We start from the raw sequence: 19,898 nt of genomic DNA on the forward strand, positions 1-19,898 counted from the left end.
CTTATCCACACTGGCACAGTGGCCTAAGCATCGCCCCTATGCAGGTGGGGAGCTCCCACAAAGCGGGACTGGGGGCTCTTGCTGGGCAGCGGGCTTCTCTGTAGGACTCAGAGCACTTTGCCTCCTCCGTGGGTCCTCAGTTTCCCTGTCTGTACAGCTGGAAGGTTGGCCCAGATGGTCTCCAAGGGTGCTTGACTCGCAGGTCCCATGACCTGGATGCTCTGGAATGTTGATGAGTGCGGGAAAAACATCCCAGCGTGCCTTACTCTGATACCTGCGACTTGAGGGCCTCTGGGGCTAGGGGTGTCCAGGAGGGGTGGGAGGACCCCTTCCTCGGGTAGGGGCTGCCACTATCCCAGGGCAGGGACCTAAGCCAGCCACGGTGGCAGAAGTGGGCTGTTGGAGGGGAGCTCCGCCTGGGATGGGGGAGCATACTAGCTTGCCCACTCCCTCCCCATTTCCAAATCCCTCCTACAGGTAGAGGTCGGCTTGGTGTTATAAAACCTCATGGGCTCCATGCTGCTCTCCTTTCTAAAACCTTCGCTCTTTCCGCATTGCCAGCAGGGCACAGGCTACAGGGCTGCATTTTACCATTTCAGGTTTCTGTGCCCCAGCCCAACGGCTCTTCCTGGCTTGTGCTCAAAATACATAAGCCTTACAACCAGGCCATTGGCCTCCTTATCTCAGTCTCCCTCTGCTCATACCTGCTTCAGAGCCTTTGCACATCAAGCTCCCAGCTGAAGTTCTGACCCTCTTCCCATTCTCCTAGGCTTGGCTCAGGGAACACCCTCTGCCCCACCCCAGTTTGCCTCTGAATTTCTCTTCACCAGTCTCCTCATCTGGATCTCTACAGACACGATAGGAGCTGCTGTTTGAGCTTTAATTTGCTTTTCAGTCTCTTGAATGAGTCCAAGCCCAGACTAGGCATTTCTGTGCACTGCTGACATGCCCAGGACAATATCTGCCCACTGTTGATGCTGAGAAGGTAAGGGGAATGGCTCTCAATTGAAGCTCAAGGTGGTGGGGGTGCTGGGGTCCCTCCCTCGGCTGGAGGCTGGATGAGTCAAACTCTCTAGTCAGCTCAGATGCCCCCTTCCATCTCTCAGGCCCTAAGACCTTAGAGGATGGGGTCCCTGGGGACAGAAACAGGGAGCCTGGGGATCCAGCTCTGAATCACCCCAGTGCGGGGTCCTCCCGTGACTCATTTCCCTTTTGGGTACCTCGTGATGACTGTCCATTTGAGCTGGCTTCCCCATCTGATGGGGAGAGGGGTGTGGCCTAGGTCCCTGGAAGGGAGACTCAGGCCCTTCTACTGCTCAAAGTTGCTCTTGGGAATGGTCCCAAAAGATGTAGGCTGAAGCGCTGATTCACATATTCATGGGCAGTAATGAGTGATGGGCCCTGAGGCCCCAGTTCTTACGACCTTGCCTTAACTAAGGAAGAATGCTGTAATGGTAGGATTTCTGGCACTGTAACAGAAATGGGCACATCCTAGCACTTCTCAGACGGCATTCAGTCTCTGCTGGGGTCAAGCACCAAAGCCTGGGACAGGGAGGTGTGGCAGGGGGTGGCCCAGGGCTCTCTGGGGGGCACCACCCCTTGCCTCTAGGAAGCTGAAGAGTGGGTGGTTCTGTCACCAACCAGGCCTTCTCAGTGAGCAGAGAGGAGAGAGAAGACAAGAGGGGTAGGCAGAGGACAGGAGGGAGGTGGTGGTGAAGAGGCCAGACAGAAAATGCCTGGGAACAAGGGGAGCAGCAGCAGAGCTGAGAAGAGCTAAGAAGCTAAGAAGCCGCTGGGGGAGGCCAGGGGTAGCTGGAGGAGGTGGAGGCTGGGGTGCTTGTGGGGCAGGATGGCTCCCTCCCCATTTCACACCTTGAAGCACGCCCCCTTCCTGGCCTGGGTGTCTGAGGCGGGTATTCGCTTCTTGCTGTCACTAGGTGCCCTTTGGGCACCAACTCTGTCACAGAAAGCCTGCTGGGCGCAGGGAGCCCAGTCGGCCCTGGGGCGGCCCTGCTGGGCATAGAGGACAGTCCTGCGCGGAGCCACACCCTAGGCAAGCGACCCTGGGGCCGACCTCAGATAACCAGAGCCCACATGACCCCCCAGATACAGAGCCACGTACGGCTGGGGGTCCTGCCTCCCTGGGCATGGGGTCAAACTGCCAGAGACCCCAGCCTGGGGTGGCAAAAGTGCAGCTCCCTTGTTTCTGGGTCTCGGGGCCACTTCGGGGTCCTCCTGTCCTTTCTCCTGCCAGCCTAGGTCGGGGTCTCAGGCCCCCTACTCACCTGTGGAAGCTGGTCCCGCCAACACAGCGAAGGCCAGAGCCAGGGCCAGCGCCGGGGCCGGGGCCGGGGCCGGGGCCGGAAGCGGGAGCCGCGCGCCCGAGCGCATCGCGGCGGCGGGCTGGGCAGCACGACCTGCGAGCAGCGGAGTCCCGGGCCTGGAGCTTGGACACCGGAGCGCCGGGTGGAGAGAACTGGCGCGCAGGCTGGGGCTCCGGGCGGCCGCCGCCTACTTAAGGCCGGGGGCGGGGCAGCGCCGACCCGCGCTCGGGTTTCAGGCGGGGGCTCTCCCGGCAGGTCGGCCCCCCCACCCGCAGCCTTCTTAAAGGGCCCGTGCTGGGCTGCTCCGCCCTCCACCCCGAGCACTTTGGTCAGACCCAGGCTCCACCTTAGAGATTTGGGACAAAATCCCAGAGGAGCCCGGACCTCCTGAGCTCTGACTCAAGGGCTCCCTGAGAGCTACTTCGGGAGGAGATGTGAGCTGGGCTGGTCCCCTCACCTCAGTCTTCTGCTCCTGCAACAGTTGTGGGTGGGGGCGCCCCCATGCTAGTCCTAGGAGGAAGGACAGATGCTTTTGGGTTGCTTTGCCTCTGAGGTTTCTTCAGGGCTCCCTTTGGGCAGAGAAGCACCAGTCTGAGGTTCTGCACAGCTCTGTTGTGCCCACTGGCATTGCAAACTTGACCTTTTCTGCTCCGCGGGTCCTCAGTTTCCCAGTCTGTCAAGGAGAGATGTTCTAGATTCTCTCAAAAGGCAGGAGAGATTCTCAACTCCAAGGTATCATTTGCCTCAAAATAACCCTGCCAGGTGGATGACAACCACTCCTTCCCCTATTTTATGGAGGAGGAAACTGGCTCAGAGCTGGAAGTGGTTCTGGCAAGGCCCCCAGATGGAGAGGAGGTCCCTGGCTATATGGGAGCAGGACCCGAGGCCTTCTGACTCCTGAATCTGGGTGTTTCAACTTCCTGGGGCTGCCTCCTGGAAATCTGGCCCTGGATTTAGCTTCTACCTAACAGCTTCAGGCTGGGGCCCTGCTCCTCTTGGCTCCCTCCCAGGCAACAACATCAGCCTTGTCCCAAACAGGAGAAAGGGCAATATTATTGCAGAGCTTCTGGTGCCTAAAGGCTCTGCGTGCTCTCTACCTAGCCCCAGCATCAGTGTTGCCTGGCCTCGGTTTCTCTGTCCAGAGAATGGGTGAAAGTGTACCCCTGGAGTGTTTCCCCGTCCCTCTTCCATCAGAATCTCTCTGTCACACTTGGCTGCTTCAGCCCACCCGCAACCTCATCCCACTACTCACGGTCTCCTCAGGGCCTCCCCTTGCCCAGTGCCAGTCCTACCATGTGTATAGCCCTTCAGAGTTTGCAATAAAATTGAGGCCCATTTTGCAAATGAAGAAACTGAGGCTGAGGGAGATTAAGGGACTTGAGCAAGTCTACACAGCTGCTGAGAGGTGGAGCTGGGTTCTTTGACTCCAAGACCAGAGCTCTTACCACTACAGCACAGTGGTAACTCAGGCTCTGGGTTCGAATCCCAGCCCTCTTGCTTAGCTGTCCAACCTTGAGCAAGTCACTTCACCTCTCTGTAGTTCAGTTTCCTCAGTTGTAAAATTGGCTGTGAGGATTTGATGCTTTAATGTACCTCATGTGCCTAGCCCAGGTGCTATAGCAGGTGCTCAACAAATGCTTGTCCTTCCCTCCTCTTTGCCCTGTAGTCCTGCTGCACATCCTCCCAGTTCACATATAGCTTCCAGAGGCAGCTGCACACAGTAGTGCTCAATAAATGCATGCTGGGGTTGACAAAGAAGCCAGTTATTGCTCTTCTGTGGGGATTTTGGCAAACTCCCATCCAGTTCACTCTAGGAGGCCTGGGGCAGGGCTGTGCTCAGGAGGTCTCAGTGGCAGTAAAGCCATTGACTCCACACTTGTCCCTTGTTTTTCCTTCTTCCCAAGTCAGCAAGGCACCTGGTCCTTGTTAGGGGCTAATTACTGGCCAAGTGTGGGCCCAGCCTTGCGGGGACTGCTGAGAAGACGACGTTTGGAGAAGAGCTTTCTTTTTAGGAATGAAGAAAGAAAGGAGAAGACTTTTGCTTTTTTATGAATCAAAAATGTGGGTGGAGATTTCCACCCTCCCCATCTTCTCCCCTCTCCTCCCCTGATCCTCACCCACACACATTTACCCACCACTACCAGAAGTCGTTGGCCTGTCTGTGGAGCCTCCAGACGGAGGTCCCGCCCACAGCTGAGATTCAAGTCAGGATTAGCTCGCAGCCTCCCCCCGCCCCCCGCCCGCCTTGTTGCTAGCTGGGGAGAGAAACACAGGCCTGGAAAAATAAAGGCAACTGGCAGGCAGTAATAACCCACACTCGCTTCTCTGCTGGGGCTTCTCAGTTTACAAAACATTCACCTGGTCTCTTGACAACCCTGGGAAATGTGTGTGTTGGGGGACAATGTTCCCTTTTCACTGATGAGAAAACTGAGGCTCTAGTAGGAGAGGAATGCTGGGGCTCCAGTGCACACAGGCCTGGCCTTTGTTCAGCCTGTCTCCTAGGACTTGAATCTCGGATGTGCGCTTTGGAACTAATCCTCGACTGCCTCTTACTGACTCAGAGCTAAGGCCGTTGGACTGGGCAGTGCCTGCTCCTCAATTGTCCCCTCCCCAGCCTCCTTGGCATGTCCTCCCTGAGGTCCCCGAATCCCCATCCTGAGTAGAGCTGACTGAGTCCTCCCTGGTATCCTCAGGGCTTCTTCCTCTGCCTTCTGACCTTTGCCATGACTTTCTCTGGCTTGGATTGACCAGGTATTCTTAGTGACAATCCATGAGTGCCCCTGCCTCCTTGGCCATATCTCCCCTTCCTCCAGGAAGCCCTCCCAGCCTTCCTTCCCATCACCGACCTCCCTTTCTACAGACTCCCTCGAGTATTGCTCTCTGTATTCTCCTAGGGCCCCCCAGAGTGCACCTAATTGGGTCAGGAGGTGTGAATCAATGCCTCTTGGGCCCTGAGACAGATTTCTTTCTAGCAAAGCACAGGACTGGGTACCTGGGGCAGAGGAGAGGGAGACTCAGAACATACTTGAAGAATGAAGGACGCTCACAGTCCAGGGCTAAAGGAGGGTTCAAAATTTTCTGAAGCTACAATGACCTGTGGAATGTGCTGCCTCTGTTCCCCCAAATGATCTGCCTCTGGGAGACCAAGACAACAGAGAGCCCCGCATCACCCACTTCTCTGCCAGCAGAGTTCAGCCACGCGTGCTGGCAAGGCCCTCCTGGTCACTCTTACCCTCAATGCCTCTTGGACTAAGAGTGCCTGCTCTGGCAGTAGCTGTGGCTCGGTCCCGCCTTTGGCCAGGGCCTGGCACTCTGAGTGCTTCTGTGTTTTGCACCCTGACTGCCTGGGCCCCACCCAGGGAGCCTGCAGCCAAAGCCAGCTTGCTGGTAAATGGCAGGAACTTGTGCCCTGGATGGTGGTAGTACCTCAGCTGGGCATCTCTCATCAGCCAGATCCTGACCTCGGGGAGTTGGCCTTCCACCATGGAGGACACAGAACCCAGGCCACTACTGTGCAAAGGTACACGGGCTTTTGACCCCAGTTCCGTGGCCCTGCAGTCTTATGGCCAGGAGCTCCACAGCAGCGGGCCGCAGGCCTGGACCTCTGACCTGGGGCCTCTGATAGGAGTGGCCTTGCTCCTGCTTCTGGCTGGAGGTATGGCTGGGGCTCCTCCAAGTGCAGGCAGCCAGGATCAGGAGGGGCGGGGGCAGCTATTCCCAACAATTACACAATTCAGGAGCTAAAAAGTTATGCTTGCTGCCCTCGGGAGCTGGCTGTGGGCTGTGGATGGGAGGCGGGTGGCAGGGCTTTCCCTGGCCAGGGGCAGGCTCTGAGCCATGCCCAAGCTGTGCTGGGGAGATGGGGGGCTGGGGGTGGTAGAGGACCCTCTCGGAACCTCTGTTCCTTGGAGCAGGCATTCATCTTCCACACCATGTCCGTAAAGGCTTGTGGCTTCAGTGGCTGTGACCAGCTGGCCACAGCTGACTCTTCCTGAGGTTATGCTATTTCTAAATATTGGTTCATGCTGTTAACCCCTGCTTTGCTCCGCCAGTGGGTATTCAACTGGCTGCAGAGAGAGCCTCTGGGAGGGGGAATGAATAATCTTCGTTTGGATGGAAAATTTGTGAACATACTTGCTCAGGGTCTAGCACAGGGAAGGTACTTTGTGGGCTGGGGTGGGGCTCCCAAAAGAAGGATGAGAAATACCTGCCCAGGACGGGGAATGAAGCTTCAGTGGGCATTAGGAGACATGGGTCTGAGCTGGCAGCTGGGCAGGGCAGTGGAAAGAATGTGAGGTTAGGAGCCAGAGGTCTGGTTCTGCCAAGCCTTTTCTATGTGGCCTCAGGCGAGTCACTTTACCTCTCAGCACCTTTTCCCTCATTTGTAAATTGTAGAACCATGATGCTTGCATTAGGCCCTCCAACAGAAGTTCTGAAGCTTATAAACTGTGAAGGGCACTGCCTGGTTATCATGGGGGCAACTGTTGATGCCAGGGCCATGTTCTCTGCATGACTCCCAGGAATCCTTTGAAACAGAGGGAAGCCTGCCAACCAAGAGTCAATTGGAACAATGTGGCAGGGCTGTCTTCAGCCTGTGTGGGGTTTAGCGGGTTTGCCACTTTATCCAATCACATGTATCTTGGACATCAGCCCCTATTGGCCCCACTGGCAAGTGTCCTTGTATAGTGAAAAACCTATGATAGCCAGTCTCCAACATGGCCCTCAATGGTCCTCACCTGCTGGCATTCATGAGCTAGTGCAGTCATCTCCCACACTGAATAGGGCTGGCCTGTATGGCCAATAGGGCATTGCAGAAATGGTGGAGCATGATTTCCAAGATCAGGTCACAAAAGACGTGACAGCTTATGCCTGTTTTCTTCTGATTGCTTGCTCTAGAGGAAACACGGAGGACAGTTAAGCAGACTGTGGAAGCCCTGTGCGGAGAGAACTGAGGCCTCTTGTCAACAGCTAGCACCAACTCACCTTTCACATGAGTGAGCCATCTTGGAAGTGGGTCTGCCAGCCCCAGTCACACTTTCAGGTGGCTGCAGCTCCTACTGACATCTTGACTGCCACTTCCAGAGAGACCTGAAGCCAGAACCATTTACCTAAGCCACTTCTAAATTCTTGACCCACAGAAATTGTGTGCAATAGTAAATGTGTATTGCTATTTTGGGCTCTTAGACTTTGAGGCTAATTTTTTTTTTAGGCTGATTTGTTCCACAGCAAGAGTTAACTGATACAAATCTACACAACTGTAAATGGTAGTCCAGTCACCCAGACGGGGTGCATGTCTGGGTTCAGAAAGTAGGACTCTGCTCCCATGAGGAGGAGTGATGTTTCCTTGATTGATCAACAATCCTTCATTCATTTCACAAATATTTCTTAAAGACTTAGCATATTTTAGGATACTGTACTGGGGGCTGGGGACACAGGGTAAGTGATAGATTCTCTGCCTTTGAGAGCTCATGGGCTCCCCAAGTGACTTGGTCATTGTTGGATCTGGGGAGTAAGGACAAGGGAGATGTCCAGGACAAGCCCAGATTTTCCATCTGCACACTTGAATGGGTGGTGGCATCATACACTGAGATAAATGGGGGATGGGGAACATTTCATGAGAAAAACTCTGGATATGTTGATTTTGAGACATTTGTGAAAATCCCAAGTGACACTGTGCAGGCTGTCAGATATGTGGGTCTCAACTCCTAAGAAGGTCTGAGCCAGAGACAAATATATTTGGGAACTGTTGAGGTTGAAGCCACAAGAGGAGATGAGACTTCCCAGTGAGAGGAGGGTGGTGGGAAAGGAGAGGAAAGTCCAGGACTGAACTCAGAGACACCAACATTCTTTTAATATTTGAAAAATTTTAAATTTTTTAAAAAAAATGGAAGTATCAGCGATTGAACCCAGGACTTCACGCATGTTAAGCACATACTTTACCACTGAGCTATACCCCTACCCCTGCCTAATTTTTTTTACATAATTTCAGACTTATAGAAAAGAAGCAAGACCATTATTTACTTCCCACATACTCTTAATGTGCTAGATTTCCCAAGTGCTAAAATTTTATTACATTTTAAATTCTTTTCTATGTATATACATATTTTTGGCCTGTAAGGATTTTTTGAGGGTAAGTTACAGACATAATGTTCCTTTATCCTTAAATATTTCAGTGTGTATTTCTGAAGAACAAGGGCCTTCTTTTTCAGAACCAAAGTGCAATGATCAAAATCAGGAAATTAACTTTGGTACAATACTTTTAACTAGCCACAGAATCCCCCCCTCAATTTTGCCAATTTTCCCAGTAATATCCTTGATAGCAAAAGAAAATCCTGACTCCTACATTGCATTTCGTTGTCCTATCTCTTGAGTTTCTATTAATCTGGAGAAGTTTTTCGGTGTTTGTCTTTCATGATATTGCCATTTTGGGGCAAGTACAGACCAGTTAGTTTGTAATGTGAGTCTTGATTTGAGTTTGTCTGGTTCCTTTGTGATTTGATTCAGGTTATGCCTCTTTGATGGGAACAGCCCAGAAGTGATGCTGTATCTTTCTCAGTGCATCCTCTTGGGAGGTACACAGCATCCATCTACCCCAGTGTCGATGATGTTAACTTACATCACTTGGTTGAGGTGGTGCCTTCCAGGATTATCCCTGTAAAGCTGCTGTTTTTCCTTTTGTAATTAATAAGCATATGCCAGCATTGAAAGGTCAGGCTGAGGAAGAAGAGCCAGGAAGAAAGCTTGTGAAGGGCCAGTGGGGACATGGGAAGAAGACCAGAGCATTTTGGAACCAGAAAGAGGTACTGCAAGAAGGAGGGAGTGGCCGGCCATTGTGGTCCAGTGATGCTGAAAGGTCCGTCCCGCAAGGGTGAGAAGTGGACGTTGGCTGCGGCTTCCACATACAGGTCATAGTTTAGGTGAAGCGAGGGGCTGAAGGCAGCCTGTGGAGAGTCAGAGTGTGAAAGGGAGGCGAGAATAGAGACAGCAGGGAAAATGCCTCCTTTGGGAGGTCTGCCTGTGGACCAGGGAGAGGGGTCCAGGCAGTGACGGAGAGGTGTGCACGGCCGAGATGGCTTTTAATAGACGGAAGGGATGTAGAGAGTATATAGAAGTGATAAGAAGGGGCCAGATGTGGGGTTAAAGCAAGAAGGGGGGACAATGGACAATGAAAGGTTCTCAAAGGCAAAGGAGATGGGAGAAGGTCTTGGTGGGTGCTCCTAAGCCCTGGGAGGGAAGTGGGAACAGATGACAGCGGAAGCCAAGCCGGTGCTTCTGACATCGCGGTAGGGAGGATTTGATCAAGTCTAGTCTGATGGCCTCTGTTTCCTCTGTGACGGGGAGGCGGAGCAGTGGGCTGGAGGGAGGGCCAGGCACATAGAGGGGAATGAGCCACATTTGAAATGATCTCTGGGGAGAGGGAGAAAGCAGACTGACCAGAGTGGAGGTGGGCAGGTGGGTGGCATGGAGACAAGTCCAGGGTTCGGGGGCCGTAGGTCTAACTAGAAGGTTTTTTTCTTTTAACTGAAGTATAGTCAGTTACAGTGTGTCAATCTCTGGTGTTCAGCACAAGGTCCCAGTCATGTGTATACACTCATATATTTGTTTTCATATTCTTTTTCATTAAAGGTTATTACAAGATGTTGAATATAGTTCCCTGTGCTATACAGAAGAAATTTGTTTTTTAAATCTGTTTTTATATATAGTGGCTATCATTTGCAAATCTCAAACTCCCAAATTTATCCCTAGAAGCTTTTAGCTTCCTGGTGCAGGTGTACAAGCACACCTGGTGACTCAGGGCTGGGATTTACCAGGAAAGAAACTGGACAAGGAGGGCTGTAAAGGCAGGAGGGGACTGAAGGGTGGTGAGGAGGTGCAGGGTCACTGATGGGGTCTCAGGGATGGCGGGCCATCTGTGCACTAAAAGAAGTAGAAGGGCAGAGGGTGGTGTTCCTGGGAGGAGGGTGAGGAGCCCAGGATGTGCTGGGGAGGGTGGCTGAGAAGGCGTGGAGGGGAGGTATTTGGAGATGGGGAGGTCTGGGAACTGGGAGGCCAAGGGATTGGTGGGTGGTCCCTGGGGAGGCCTAAGTCACCAGGGTAATGGCAGGAGTCGGGGGATGGAATAGAAGACAATGAGCCAGGGCCACCAGGTTTACAAGGCAGGACAGATGGCAGCCCTGAGAAGATGAGGAGGGGCACCCTCGATGCTGGAACACTTGGGGAGCAGTGCTCTTGACAAGGAAGGGACACTGCCTGGTGGGTACCAAGACCAGAGACCTGCTCCACCTTGGGCTCTGAGGGATGAGGGTATGAGAGACAGAGATGCAGCTTTAGAGAGGACCAAGGGCTGTCTGCAAGAGTGAGCTCGAGGGAATGGAGCATTGGGAGCAGAAGTGGGTGGCTTGTGACCTACTGGGGTATTAAGTAGCTCAATTTCCCCAAGACAGTGGGCACAGGGGTGACAGACAGGAACAGTATGTGTGTGTGGTGGTGTCAGGAAGGCTTTCTGGGTCTGAAATACTTGGAGACGACCCCCGCCCCCCTGCAACCCCAGCCCAGAAAAGTGAAGTTCCCAGCCCTACATCTGGCCCCTGTCAGCATGTGGGGACCATCAAGACCTGGGCCCAGCAGGCCCGCATCTTCCTCCAGGAAAAGCTGACAAGGATGTGAGCAGAGGCCGCACTGCCCATAGCCTGAGGCCAACTGAGGCTGGGCCAATCCCAGCCTTGCCCAGCCCTCCCTCTCCAGAAATCAGAGGTGTAGCTGCCCCACCGGAGATGTGAGAGGCACAGGGAGGGTCTGCTGCTGCTGAGGTGGGCCCCTGCCCTCTGTTCTGAGCCTTTCAGTTCCAGAAGGGCCTTCTGGAGTAGCCAGCATGCCTGGCTAGTCTGCTTTGAGTCCTCACTGTGCCTGCTGGTTGGAATGGGTTCAGAGCATGGTTTGGTTTCCAATAGATCAGAAGTTATGATTGAAAGAGAGCCCTGGGGTTTGTGTTCTGGTTCCATCTCTGATACTAATGTAGTGGAGATTTGGGCAAGTCTTTGCCCCTTTTGGGGCCTCAGTTTCCTTATCTGTGTACCGGGGCTGTGACAGACACCCTCTTTAAAGGCAGCAGTCATCTGTTCCCAAAATGAGAACCCCTCTTACGTGGTACAGATCAACTCCCTCGTCTGAGCTATGAACTGGTAGGTGCAAGCAGGCCCCCAGGCTGAGCCTCCTCGATATTTAGGGGTGAAGGGGTCTCTAGCATTTCCTCAGCTCCGGGGCTCATCCATCAATCACAGGGCAACTGAGTATCCTCCCTCCCCCTCAATGTTTTTTCTCAGGCTTCTGCCCCCCCCCCCCCGGGGGTGCTCTTGACCACAGGCACAGGAAGTGGCTTCTTGAGGCCTCAGCACCACTCCTTCATCTTCTGTTATTTGCTCCTCATTCCCTGCCTAAAATGCCAGCAGCAGGAAAGTATTCTTCAAGCTAGACATGGATCTCTAAAGACACCGTGCCCTGGGATAGGAGTCTGGGAAACTATCAGGCAGTCACACTTTAGTGTGAAATAATTGACTTGACACTTTCCCAAGAAAAAACAGACGTTGATAGAAGGGAGGGCGTGTCCAGAACCTAGGGGGATAGGTGGGAGGGGCAGGGAGTAGAAGGCCACCCAGGGGGCTGTTCAGGTGGCAAGAACCCTTCACCCATGACCTGTCCACTCTTTGACCAACCTTCACCCACCGGGAGGGAAGAGCTGGATCTGTCACTCCATGTCTCCCTTTTCCTTTCCTGACCCATGGTCCTGGAGACCCTCAGGCTATTTCACCAGAGTGGGGACAGGACAGTGGGGCCAAGTTCTCAGGGTTCCACAATTGAGCTGCCAGCATAGAATTTCTACGCCACAGTTCAGGCGCCACGGCAACTGGGGGAAATAAACACTCTAGGTTTCACAGTCCAAGTTCTGCGGTGAGGTCATCCCCAGCTCAAGCCTGCCGGGCTCTACAGCTGGCTGCACCTCAGACAGCCTCAGCGGCTTGAGCCGGAGGACTGTCTTCCTTCCCAGCCTCCAAGCAGCCTCTGGTGTGGAGGAGAGAGAGTGGAGACAGGGGCTTGTGCAGGGGGCCAGGAACAGGCCCTACCCAGGCCCAGCTCCTTGCCTGCCATTAGACCTCTCAGAAGCTGTTGCTCCCTCCTCACCCCCAAACATGAAACTCCCCAAGGGGGCCAGAAGCCCTGTGTTCTATGGGCAGAACCCAGAGAAGAAGGTACAGGTGTCCTCAGGGCAGGAGGTAAAGCAGACCCCTGTGGTCATGGCGATGATCAAAGGTGAGAGTAGCCCCCACACTACCCGCCTCTACCAGGCTCGGGCTCATTCCTCTCTCTGCAGGGATGTTGAAGGTGTCTCACCCTTCCAGCTCTGACTCCTGCAGAGCCTCTTCAGACTCTCCTTGAAGCCACAGAAGAGCTACGCTTCCAAGCTGAACTTCACAAGCAGTATTAGCTGCTGGGAATTTTTGACAGTGGGGTGGGGAAAGGACAGAGCAAGGGGTGTGAAGTGAGGCCAGTTTTGGCAAAAGATGGGGATTTAGTGGCATCTTTAGCCCAGCTTTAGCTTTCCTCACTTCCCTTGAATCTTACTCTCAACTGAAAGCGGACAAACTAATTCTTACTACATTGCTAATGACTGATTGCTGCTCTATGTGGGAGATGATTTAGTATGTGATTACATGCTTGGGCTCTGTTGGCTGATGTCTCAGAATTTTCACACTCCCAGCTTGTGTAACTTTGGGCAAATTGGTATTTCTAAGCCTCAATTTTCTCATCTGTAAAATGGGAAAAATAAGAGTTATCTATCTTACAGAGTTGTTGAGAGGCTTAACTAAAATAACCCAGAGAAAATGCTTAGCATAGTACTTGGCACAGAATAAGTTCTCAGTTACTCATAACTATTACTTTTTTTATTATGTGTTGCCTGTCCAAGAGAAACTGCATTTTGTCTGAGAACACTGCCTTTCCCCAAAGGAAGCAGCTGGATGGTGGGATTTGTGGCAGTGTGATACCAGCGAGAGTGAAGACCCCAGTGTTCTCAAGGCACACTGTATTTGGGGCTTCCTCTGCCTCTGATCCAGTGGGTCCAGGCTGAGGGCCTCTCTGTCTATGCTCACAGGTCCAGGGCCTGCCAAGTACCTCCGGCCACCCTGCACGGGCTACGTAGACCACGACATGTCCATGTTTCAGGAGCCAGCCTACACCCTGCACACCCGGCACTCAGAGAAGCGTGAGTGCTCACCACGCCCATAGTCCTCGTGGGCGTACGGTTATTATTGTTGGACATTTGGGGCGGCAGTGAGAGGTGAGGAGTCATAATTTGTGGCCGCAGGCTCCTGGGAACCCAGGCCTGCCCTGAATAGGATACCCAGGTGGCCCACGGGGTCCGGAAGGAAGCAGGGATGCCAAGTGACCCATCCCTCTGAAGGAGACTGTGGGCCTCTCCCACCTGGACCTCCTGAGGGACTCTGCTGCGTCCAGCTGGCAGAGTGTCCTTCCTGTCTGGTCCTTGGCTGGGGCTCTTCAGCTCTGGCTGCTATGGGTTCACTTGCCATAGCAGCTGGGCAGGAATAGCTGGGGTGTGGGACGAAAGTGGGGGCTGCCCCTCAAAGCTTCTCAGGTGGCTTAGAACTCCCTGAAAGGGCAGGAGAAGCAGAGGCCACGGAAGAGTTGGGGCTGCCGGCCAAAGCCAGTGAGAGGAGGGCGTGGGCAGGGGTGTGTATCTGGGGGTCTGAGATCTAGAGTGCCTGCCAGGCCCCTCCGTGGGGTGACATGCCCTCCGCAGCAGGGGAACCCCCTGGCTGGGGCTGGGCCCCTTCTTCAGACTAACAATAGCCATTGTGCCACCAGTCCCTGAAGGCGTGGGGGCTGACCAAGCAGCTGTGCAGCTGTTATGTTATCTGTTCCTATGAACAGGTTCTTGAGAATGTTAGGTCATGTGTTAAAAGCCCCATTTCACCGATGAGGAAATCAAGGCTCCTGAAACACCCAAGAGCCCAAGGAATTGAAAAGGAGCCCTTGATCTTTTCTTGGGGGAAGGGGATCTTTCCTGGAGGCAGGCCTCTGGGGCTGACAGGGCCTCTCCTTGGCTGCCGTGCAGGGATCACGGACATATGCAGCCCTGGGCCTTGTTATTTCTTGGATCCTAAAATAACTCGGTTTGGAATGTCCAGCTGCCCTCAGGTTCCCATGGCGGAGCGCGTCTCTAACCTGCGTAAGATGGGACTGGAGAGGGAGGGGGGGAGGGAGGTTGGGGGACGGGGTGCATGTTTAGTACATAAGCAAGGGCAAAGGGTCAGGAACCCCCTCAGCAGGGGTGTCTGTGAATGCTGGCATCCCCCTGCAATGTCACACCAAGACACCGATGTCACCGTGTTTGTGTCACAGCACTTACGTCTTGAGGCCAGTGTTATGCATGTCTGTCGCAGGGTGATGTTATGATAAAAAACATCACAGGGCTTACGTCATGGCAGCGATATTGTCGTGCTAATGAGTTCACACATGTGATTTCAGGATGTTTTCCTGTGCTGTCACAGGGACAATGACAGTCCAAGGGCTATGTTCCGGGGACACTTGTGGCTTTTATATTATGATGACAGGGTCACAATCCTGCTGTCAGGATGGCCAAAGCCCCTCCCCACCCCCATCCCCTAGAACCATTCAGGGGCAGTAATGTTCCTGCTAAGCTGGTTACGGTGAAGCCACACCAGGCTGACCAAGACCTCAGCTCCCTCCCTAGACCCGTTAGTTGAACGCCAGGAGGTGCGGTGGCCTAGCTCCTGCCCTGAGACCCCTCCCCTTCATTCATCCACTTGCAGGCCTGAGCCCCACTCCGGCCTCCTGCCATTACCACTTGGAGAAGACCCACCCACCTGGGGAACGCAGGGCTCCCCAGTACACCTTCGGCTACCGGTGCCCATACAGAGTGACGGACCCCAGTCCAGGCCCCAACTGCTACCAGCTGCCACTCCTGCTGGGCCCCAACCTCCCCGCCAACCGAGCTGCCCCTTGCTATAGCTTGGCCTCCTCGGACAAGAGCTGGTTCCACAGGGAGCGTGTGGCGGGAGGCCCGGGGCCGGCCGCGCACGCCCGGCCTGAGCCGTCCGTCTACCAGAAGCGCAGCCCCGCCTACAGCCTGGCCAGGCGCTTCTCCTGCCCGGTGGACCGCACCCCTCGGCCCGGGCCCGGCTCCCACGACGTCCAGCTGGTCACGCTGCACAAGCCCCGCATCCCCGCTTTCGCCATGGGCATCAAGCACTCCCCCTACCTGTGCCCGCTGGTCGTGGACATTCGCGACTGAGGCCCCTCCTTGTACACCCACACCCCGTCCCCAGAAGTTATTTTTCTACGACATTGAGCAACTTGTCAAGGTTTTGAGTAGCAGAGCTGGTGCCTGCTTTGCCCAGCACACAAAAGGCATTAGATAAATATTTTCATTTATTTATTCCTTTGTTTTGCAAACGCTCACGGCTACTTCCTTTGGGCCTTGCCCTGGATGAGGGGCTGCAGATGCTGGGAGGCACGGTGGGGGTCCCTGTCCTGGAGACACTGTTCTGGCTCACCAGGGGAGGCAGCCGGGTATCCTTCGAAGAGCCCTGCAGAGACTCTGGAGAGCTGCATTCTCCTCCCAACGCACTGTGCCTACTTGTGCAGCTCCTGAACCTCTCTGGGCCTCCATGAAGGGGGAGGGTAGGCCTGGAGGGTTCCAAGTTCCCTCCAGCTCCAGAACCCTGTGACTCAGGACAAATCCTGATCCCCTCCACGCTGATCCCTGACAGTGGTTAGCACCCAAGAGAGGAGCAGGGTGAGCAGGTGTGGGCACAGGAAGGAGGGGTCATTCTGGTTGGGGATGGGAAGGGAGGGCAGTTTTCCGGGGGGAGGAACCCAAGAGGACAAGACAGTGTGTAGGAGGGAGGGTGGTGGAGGTAAAGATGAGAGGGAAGGCATGCAGGTAGGACCGAAGGATGCAGGGTCGGGAACCAGGGGATGCTCAGAGGGCAGGTGCCTGGGCTGTAGGAGGCAGTCGATAATGAGACCAGATGGTGGGCAGCGTGGAGGGGACTCAGGATTTGTGCTACATGCAATAGGGCTAGATCAGGTGTGGTCTTTTCAGAGTTCTCTGGGCAGTAGAGAAGGTTCGACAGGATGGGCAGAGCCTGGAGGCTAGGGTTCAGCCTAGGGAGGAGGCAGAGGGCAAGGCGGCTGCTGGGAGGAGGGCCTGCAGATCACATGCAGTCTTTGGAGAGTCACTTGTGTATCCCCAGCCTCAACGGCCACCCCTGTTGTGCCGGGTCCAAGAGGAGAGGTGGAGCCATGAACTAGCCAGGAGGGGGCAGTGTTGCCTCACTCATGAGTCCAGGTGGTGCCCATCTCTCCACCTCTTCTTTGGGACAGACAGGTGCCAGCTCTCCTTCTGTCTCTGGTGGAGGCTGGGGTCTTGGGGCTGGTATTTATCCTTTCTTAATTCTTGGTATCCAGATCCCCTGACTAGCCCCTCTCCCAGCTCCTCCGCCATAGGAGATGTGAGGGGGACTTCCATCCCTGCTCTGCAGCCTGCAGAAGTGAGGAAGTGAGGGCAAGAGGGAGAGGGGCTTAGGGAAGGAGGAGAGGAGGCTGACTAGGCCCCAGATCCCATGCCTCAGGGAGAGGCATGCAGCCACTGTCCCCAAAGCAGGGGGAGGCAGGAAGAAAGGGCCACTAGGAACCAATGTCTGATGGCTCATCCTTGCAAATTTGAGGAATATTGAGGTTTTAACCGAAAATTAAAATTGAATTGAAGAACTAACTTCAGATGGAAAGGAGCAGAGAATATCTTTGGAGTATTAAAAAGAAACAAACAACTGAATATTTTTAAAAGGGGCTTGTAGAAAACCCCACTGGGGTCATACTTGACTCTGGGCCTGAAGTTTCCTCCCCCTCCCACCCCAGCCCCCAGGCCTGGGGTGCTGTGTCTGTCCTGTTCTCGCCACTCCTCAACAAGGCTGTTCTGGGCAGGCTCGGGGGACAGTGAGTGAGCTTGGGGATCCATCTGTCTTGCAGCAGATTAGAAGGATGTCATGTTGCCGACAGTGCCATTTATCACGGCGGCTGCAAAAATTAGTGATGCTTGGGCTGAAAGTGTTGGGCGGGGGTGGGGGCTGGCAGGTGGCAGCAGCTGATGCTCTCCTGTGTCACCAGGTCAGGGAAACTACAGGCCACCCTCTGAGTAGGGATTTTCTGATTTAGTGCCCATCCCATCCCAAGGCCCTCCGTTAGAAAGATAAGGAGACTGAGGCCCAGAGCCAGGGAAATAACTTTGGTCTTATGACAAATTAATGGCCTGTCTCTAAATAAAGCTTAAGGCTCAGTCTGTGACCAAGGTTAGGGCTCAGTGTGTGACCAGGATCAAGGCTCAGTCAGTGGCCAGGTTTGTGGCTCTGTCTGTGATTAGAGTCAGGGCTCAGTCTGGGGTGAGACCCTTGACTTATATTAGGACTAACCCTAGTTTTTGCCCCGATGGCTCAGTGTGGGGCAGGCCTTCAGCCTGGCCCCAGCTGCCACCAGATATATGGGTAGCACTAAAGCTAGAACTAACCTTCTCTTTGTGGTCCCAAGGGAAGGAGAGGAGGCTTGAGGATTCAGAATGAATCTTTCGGGGATGAAGATGTTTGGAAGAGAGATGGCCCCGCCAAGAAAGGGATGCGGCCTCCAAAGAAGATAAATGGCCTCCCTTGTGCCTCAGCCCACAAAGTGATGGGGTCATTAAGCTTGAGATAGACCTTCAGACAAAGCAGTCCTCATCTCTTGGCCTTGCCTCCCCTGTGGTGGTGACCAGGTCAATGACCTAGAGAAGGTCAGTGGACATGGCCTCCCAGGCCTGGCTGAGTGCTGACCCCATCACTTCTGAACAGCTTGGGGGCCATGCTTGACCTGATAGGAAGCCCTGGTCTGATTCTTGTAGGACTTCAATCTGTGCCCTCGGGTAATTAGGCCCTGGAGCCTGACAGGTAATCACACAGGCATGATCATTCACTCATTCAGCAAATACCTGCTGAGCTCCTGCCCTGTGCCAGGCTCTGGCTGTGCCCCGGAGTCCCCGCCACGCCCTCCGGGAGTTCAGAGAGGGCAGTGCGGTGGGAGGATGAAGCAGCTCTCTCCCGGCATGGGCAGACATTGGAGGGAGGGCGAGGGTCAGCGCAGGGCAGGGTGCCCACTGCAGCTTCTGCCCTTCTCTCCAGGGGGCGGGGGGAGGCCTGGCCTCTGTGGGTCACCCCTGCCAGGCTTGGCGGTAAAACTGCAGTCACGTGACCCTCCTGGACACTGGCGGCGGTGAGTGGAGGGCTGGTCTCTGTCATTCTGTTGTTGCTGGAGGGACCCTGAGGGCCACCTGTTACTCTGGCCCCCAGGAGCTGGAGAGATGGTGGTCCTGGGCCAGGAACAAAAGAGGGGCCCTATCTGCGGGGACACACTGCCACACCATACACAAGCTCACAGGTGGGGATTCTGCGTAAACATGTCCTTCATCCACATATGCGTGGAGATAAGCTGCAGACGCTCCTCTCAGTACCGCTCGCCCATGCACACACCCTGCACAACCTACTCCACACACCCCCCGACACAAACCCACTGAAACGGGCCTTAAATCACACTCACAAGGAAAGGCACAGACACACACACACACACACACACACACACACACACACACACACACACACACACACCAGACACTACACGCACATTTACTACCACACACCTTGCTCCAGGCAGGCACCTCCTTATCTCATGCACATACCCATGCCCCCCAGACTAGCCCACACAGCCCACCGCCCTGGAGAATTAGACAAACCGTGAGAACCACGCCCCCCCCCAGACCTGCACAGGTGCAGAGGGGGCGGTGGTGGGCTGTGGCGGGGGGATGCTGGGGAGGGTCTCTGTGCTCAGGGCTCAGAAAGGAGTTGGGGCTCGATTCCTAGCCCTGGGGGCAGAGGAGCCGCTGGCTGGCTCTCAGCCCTCCAGTTCGGGGCCCACCTCTGGATGGGGCGCACTTGGTTGTGAGCCCTCACTGACCAGGACAAGCCAGGCCCCTTCTCCCTGCCCCCAGCACTCAGAGACCCCATCCTGGGGACAGGAGGACTGGAGTAGGAGCTCCTGCCACTGGCTCTCCTGTTCCTGTCCTTGGCTGGGGTGGGGGTGGGAGCTGGTTGGAGGGCACATCCCCCTGGGTTCCTGGTGGGGGTCAGACACTGCCTCTCCCAGCTTGCTCTTCCTTCCGGCTTCTCTCTCCTCAAACCCACCATTCCCATCTGGCTCTTCTGCCCGCTCTTTGCTCTCTCCCTCTTGCTCCCCGTGTCCTCTGCCTTGTTTATCCTCTAGAATAAAGATCGACATTTTCAATTACCCCCGAAATAACAGAGCCACTCTCGGAGGCCCCAACAGGAGGAGGATTGTGTGTGTGTGTGAGTGTGGCCTATGGGTGGGGGTAGAGGTGGGAGCTGGGGGCACCCATGCCTTCACGGTCCTTTGTTTGCTTTTTCTTTTCTGGAGCCTTCATTTTTTCCTGGGAGA

General features: G+C 54.7%; 2 protein-coding genes across 5 annotated transcripts in view; one reads left to right on the plus strand and one right to left on the minus strand.

Annotated features, from left to right (window-relative positions):
* The window catches only part of CSPG4 (chondroitin sulfate proteoglycan 4), a 35,124-nt gene extending 32,621 nt beyond the window's left edge, over positions 1-2,503 (minus strand). Inside the window, 1 exon segment of the mRNA XM_014558221.2 lies at positions 2,286-2,503. Coding sequence (XP_014413707.2) covers positions 2,286-2,391 — 106 coding nt within the window. The 5' untranslated portion in view covers positions 2,392-2,503.
* Positions 818-15,730, plus strand: ODF3L1 (outer dense fiber of sperm tails 3 like 1). 4 transcript variants are annotated; one of them, XM_032469391.1, is made up of 5 exons: positions 818-985; positions 5,778-5,979; positions 13,474-13,584; positions 14,455-14,568; positions 15,173-15,730. In XM_032469391.1, the coding sequence occupies exons 2-5, from the start codon at positions 5,808-5,810 to the stop codon at positions 15,652-15,654; spliced, it is 879 nt and encodes a 292-aa protein (XP_032325282.1). In that variant the 5' UTR covers positions 818-985; positions 5,778-5,807; the 3' UTR covers positions 15,655-15,730. The 4 variants fall into 4 exon arrangements, 3 of the variants coding, with proteins under 3 accessions (XP_032325282.1, XP_032325281.1, XP_032325283.1); XM_032469390.1 differs by lacking the exon at positions 818-985 and having other exon boundaries at positions 5,680-5,979; XM_032469392.1 differs by lacking the exon at positions 818-985 and having other exon boundaries at positions 5,680-5,844.
* The last annotated feature ends 4,168 nt before the right edge of the window (positions 15,731-19,898 follow it).

This window comes from Camelus ferus, chromosome 27 (genome assembly GCF_009834535.1).
Source record: "Camelus ferus isolate YT-003-E chromosome 27, BCGSAC_Cfer_1.0, whole genome shotgun sequence".
NCBI classification, from domain to species: Eukaryota; Metazoa; Chordata; class Mammalia; order Artiodactyla; family Camelidae; genus Camelus; species Camelus ferus.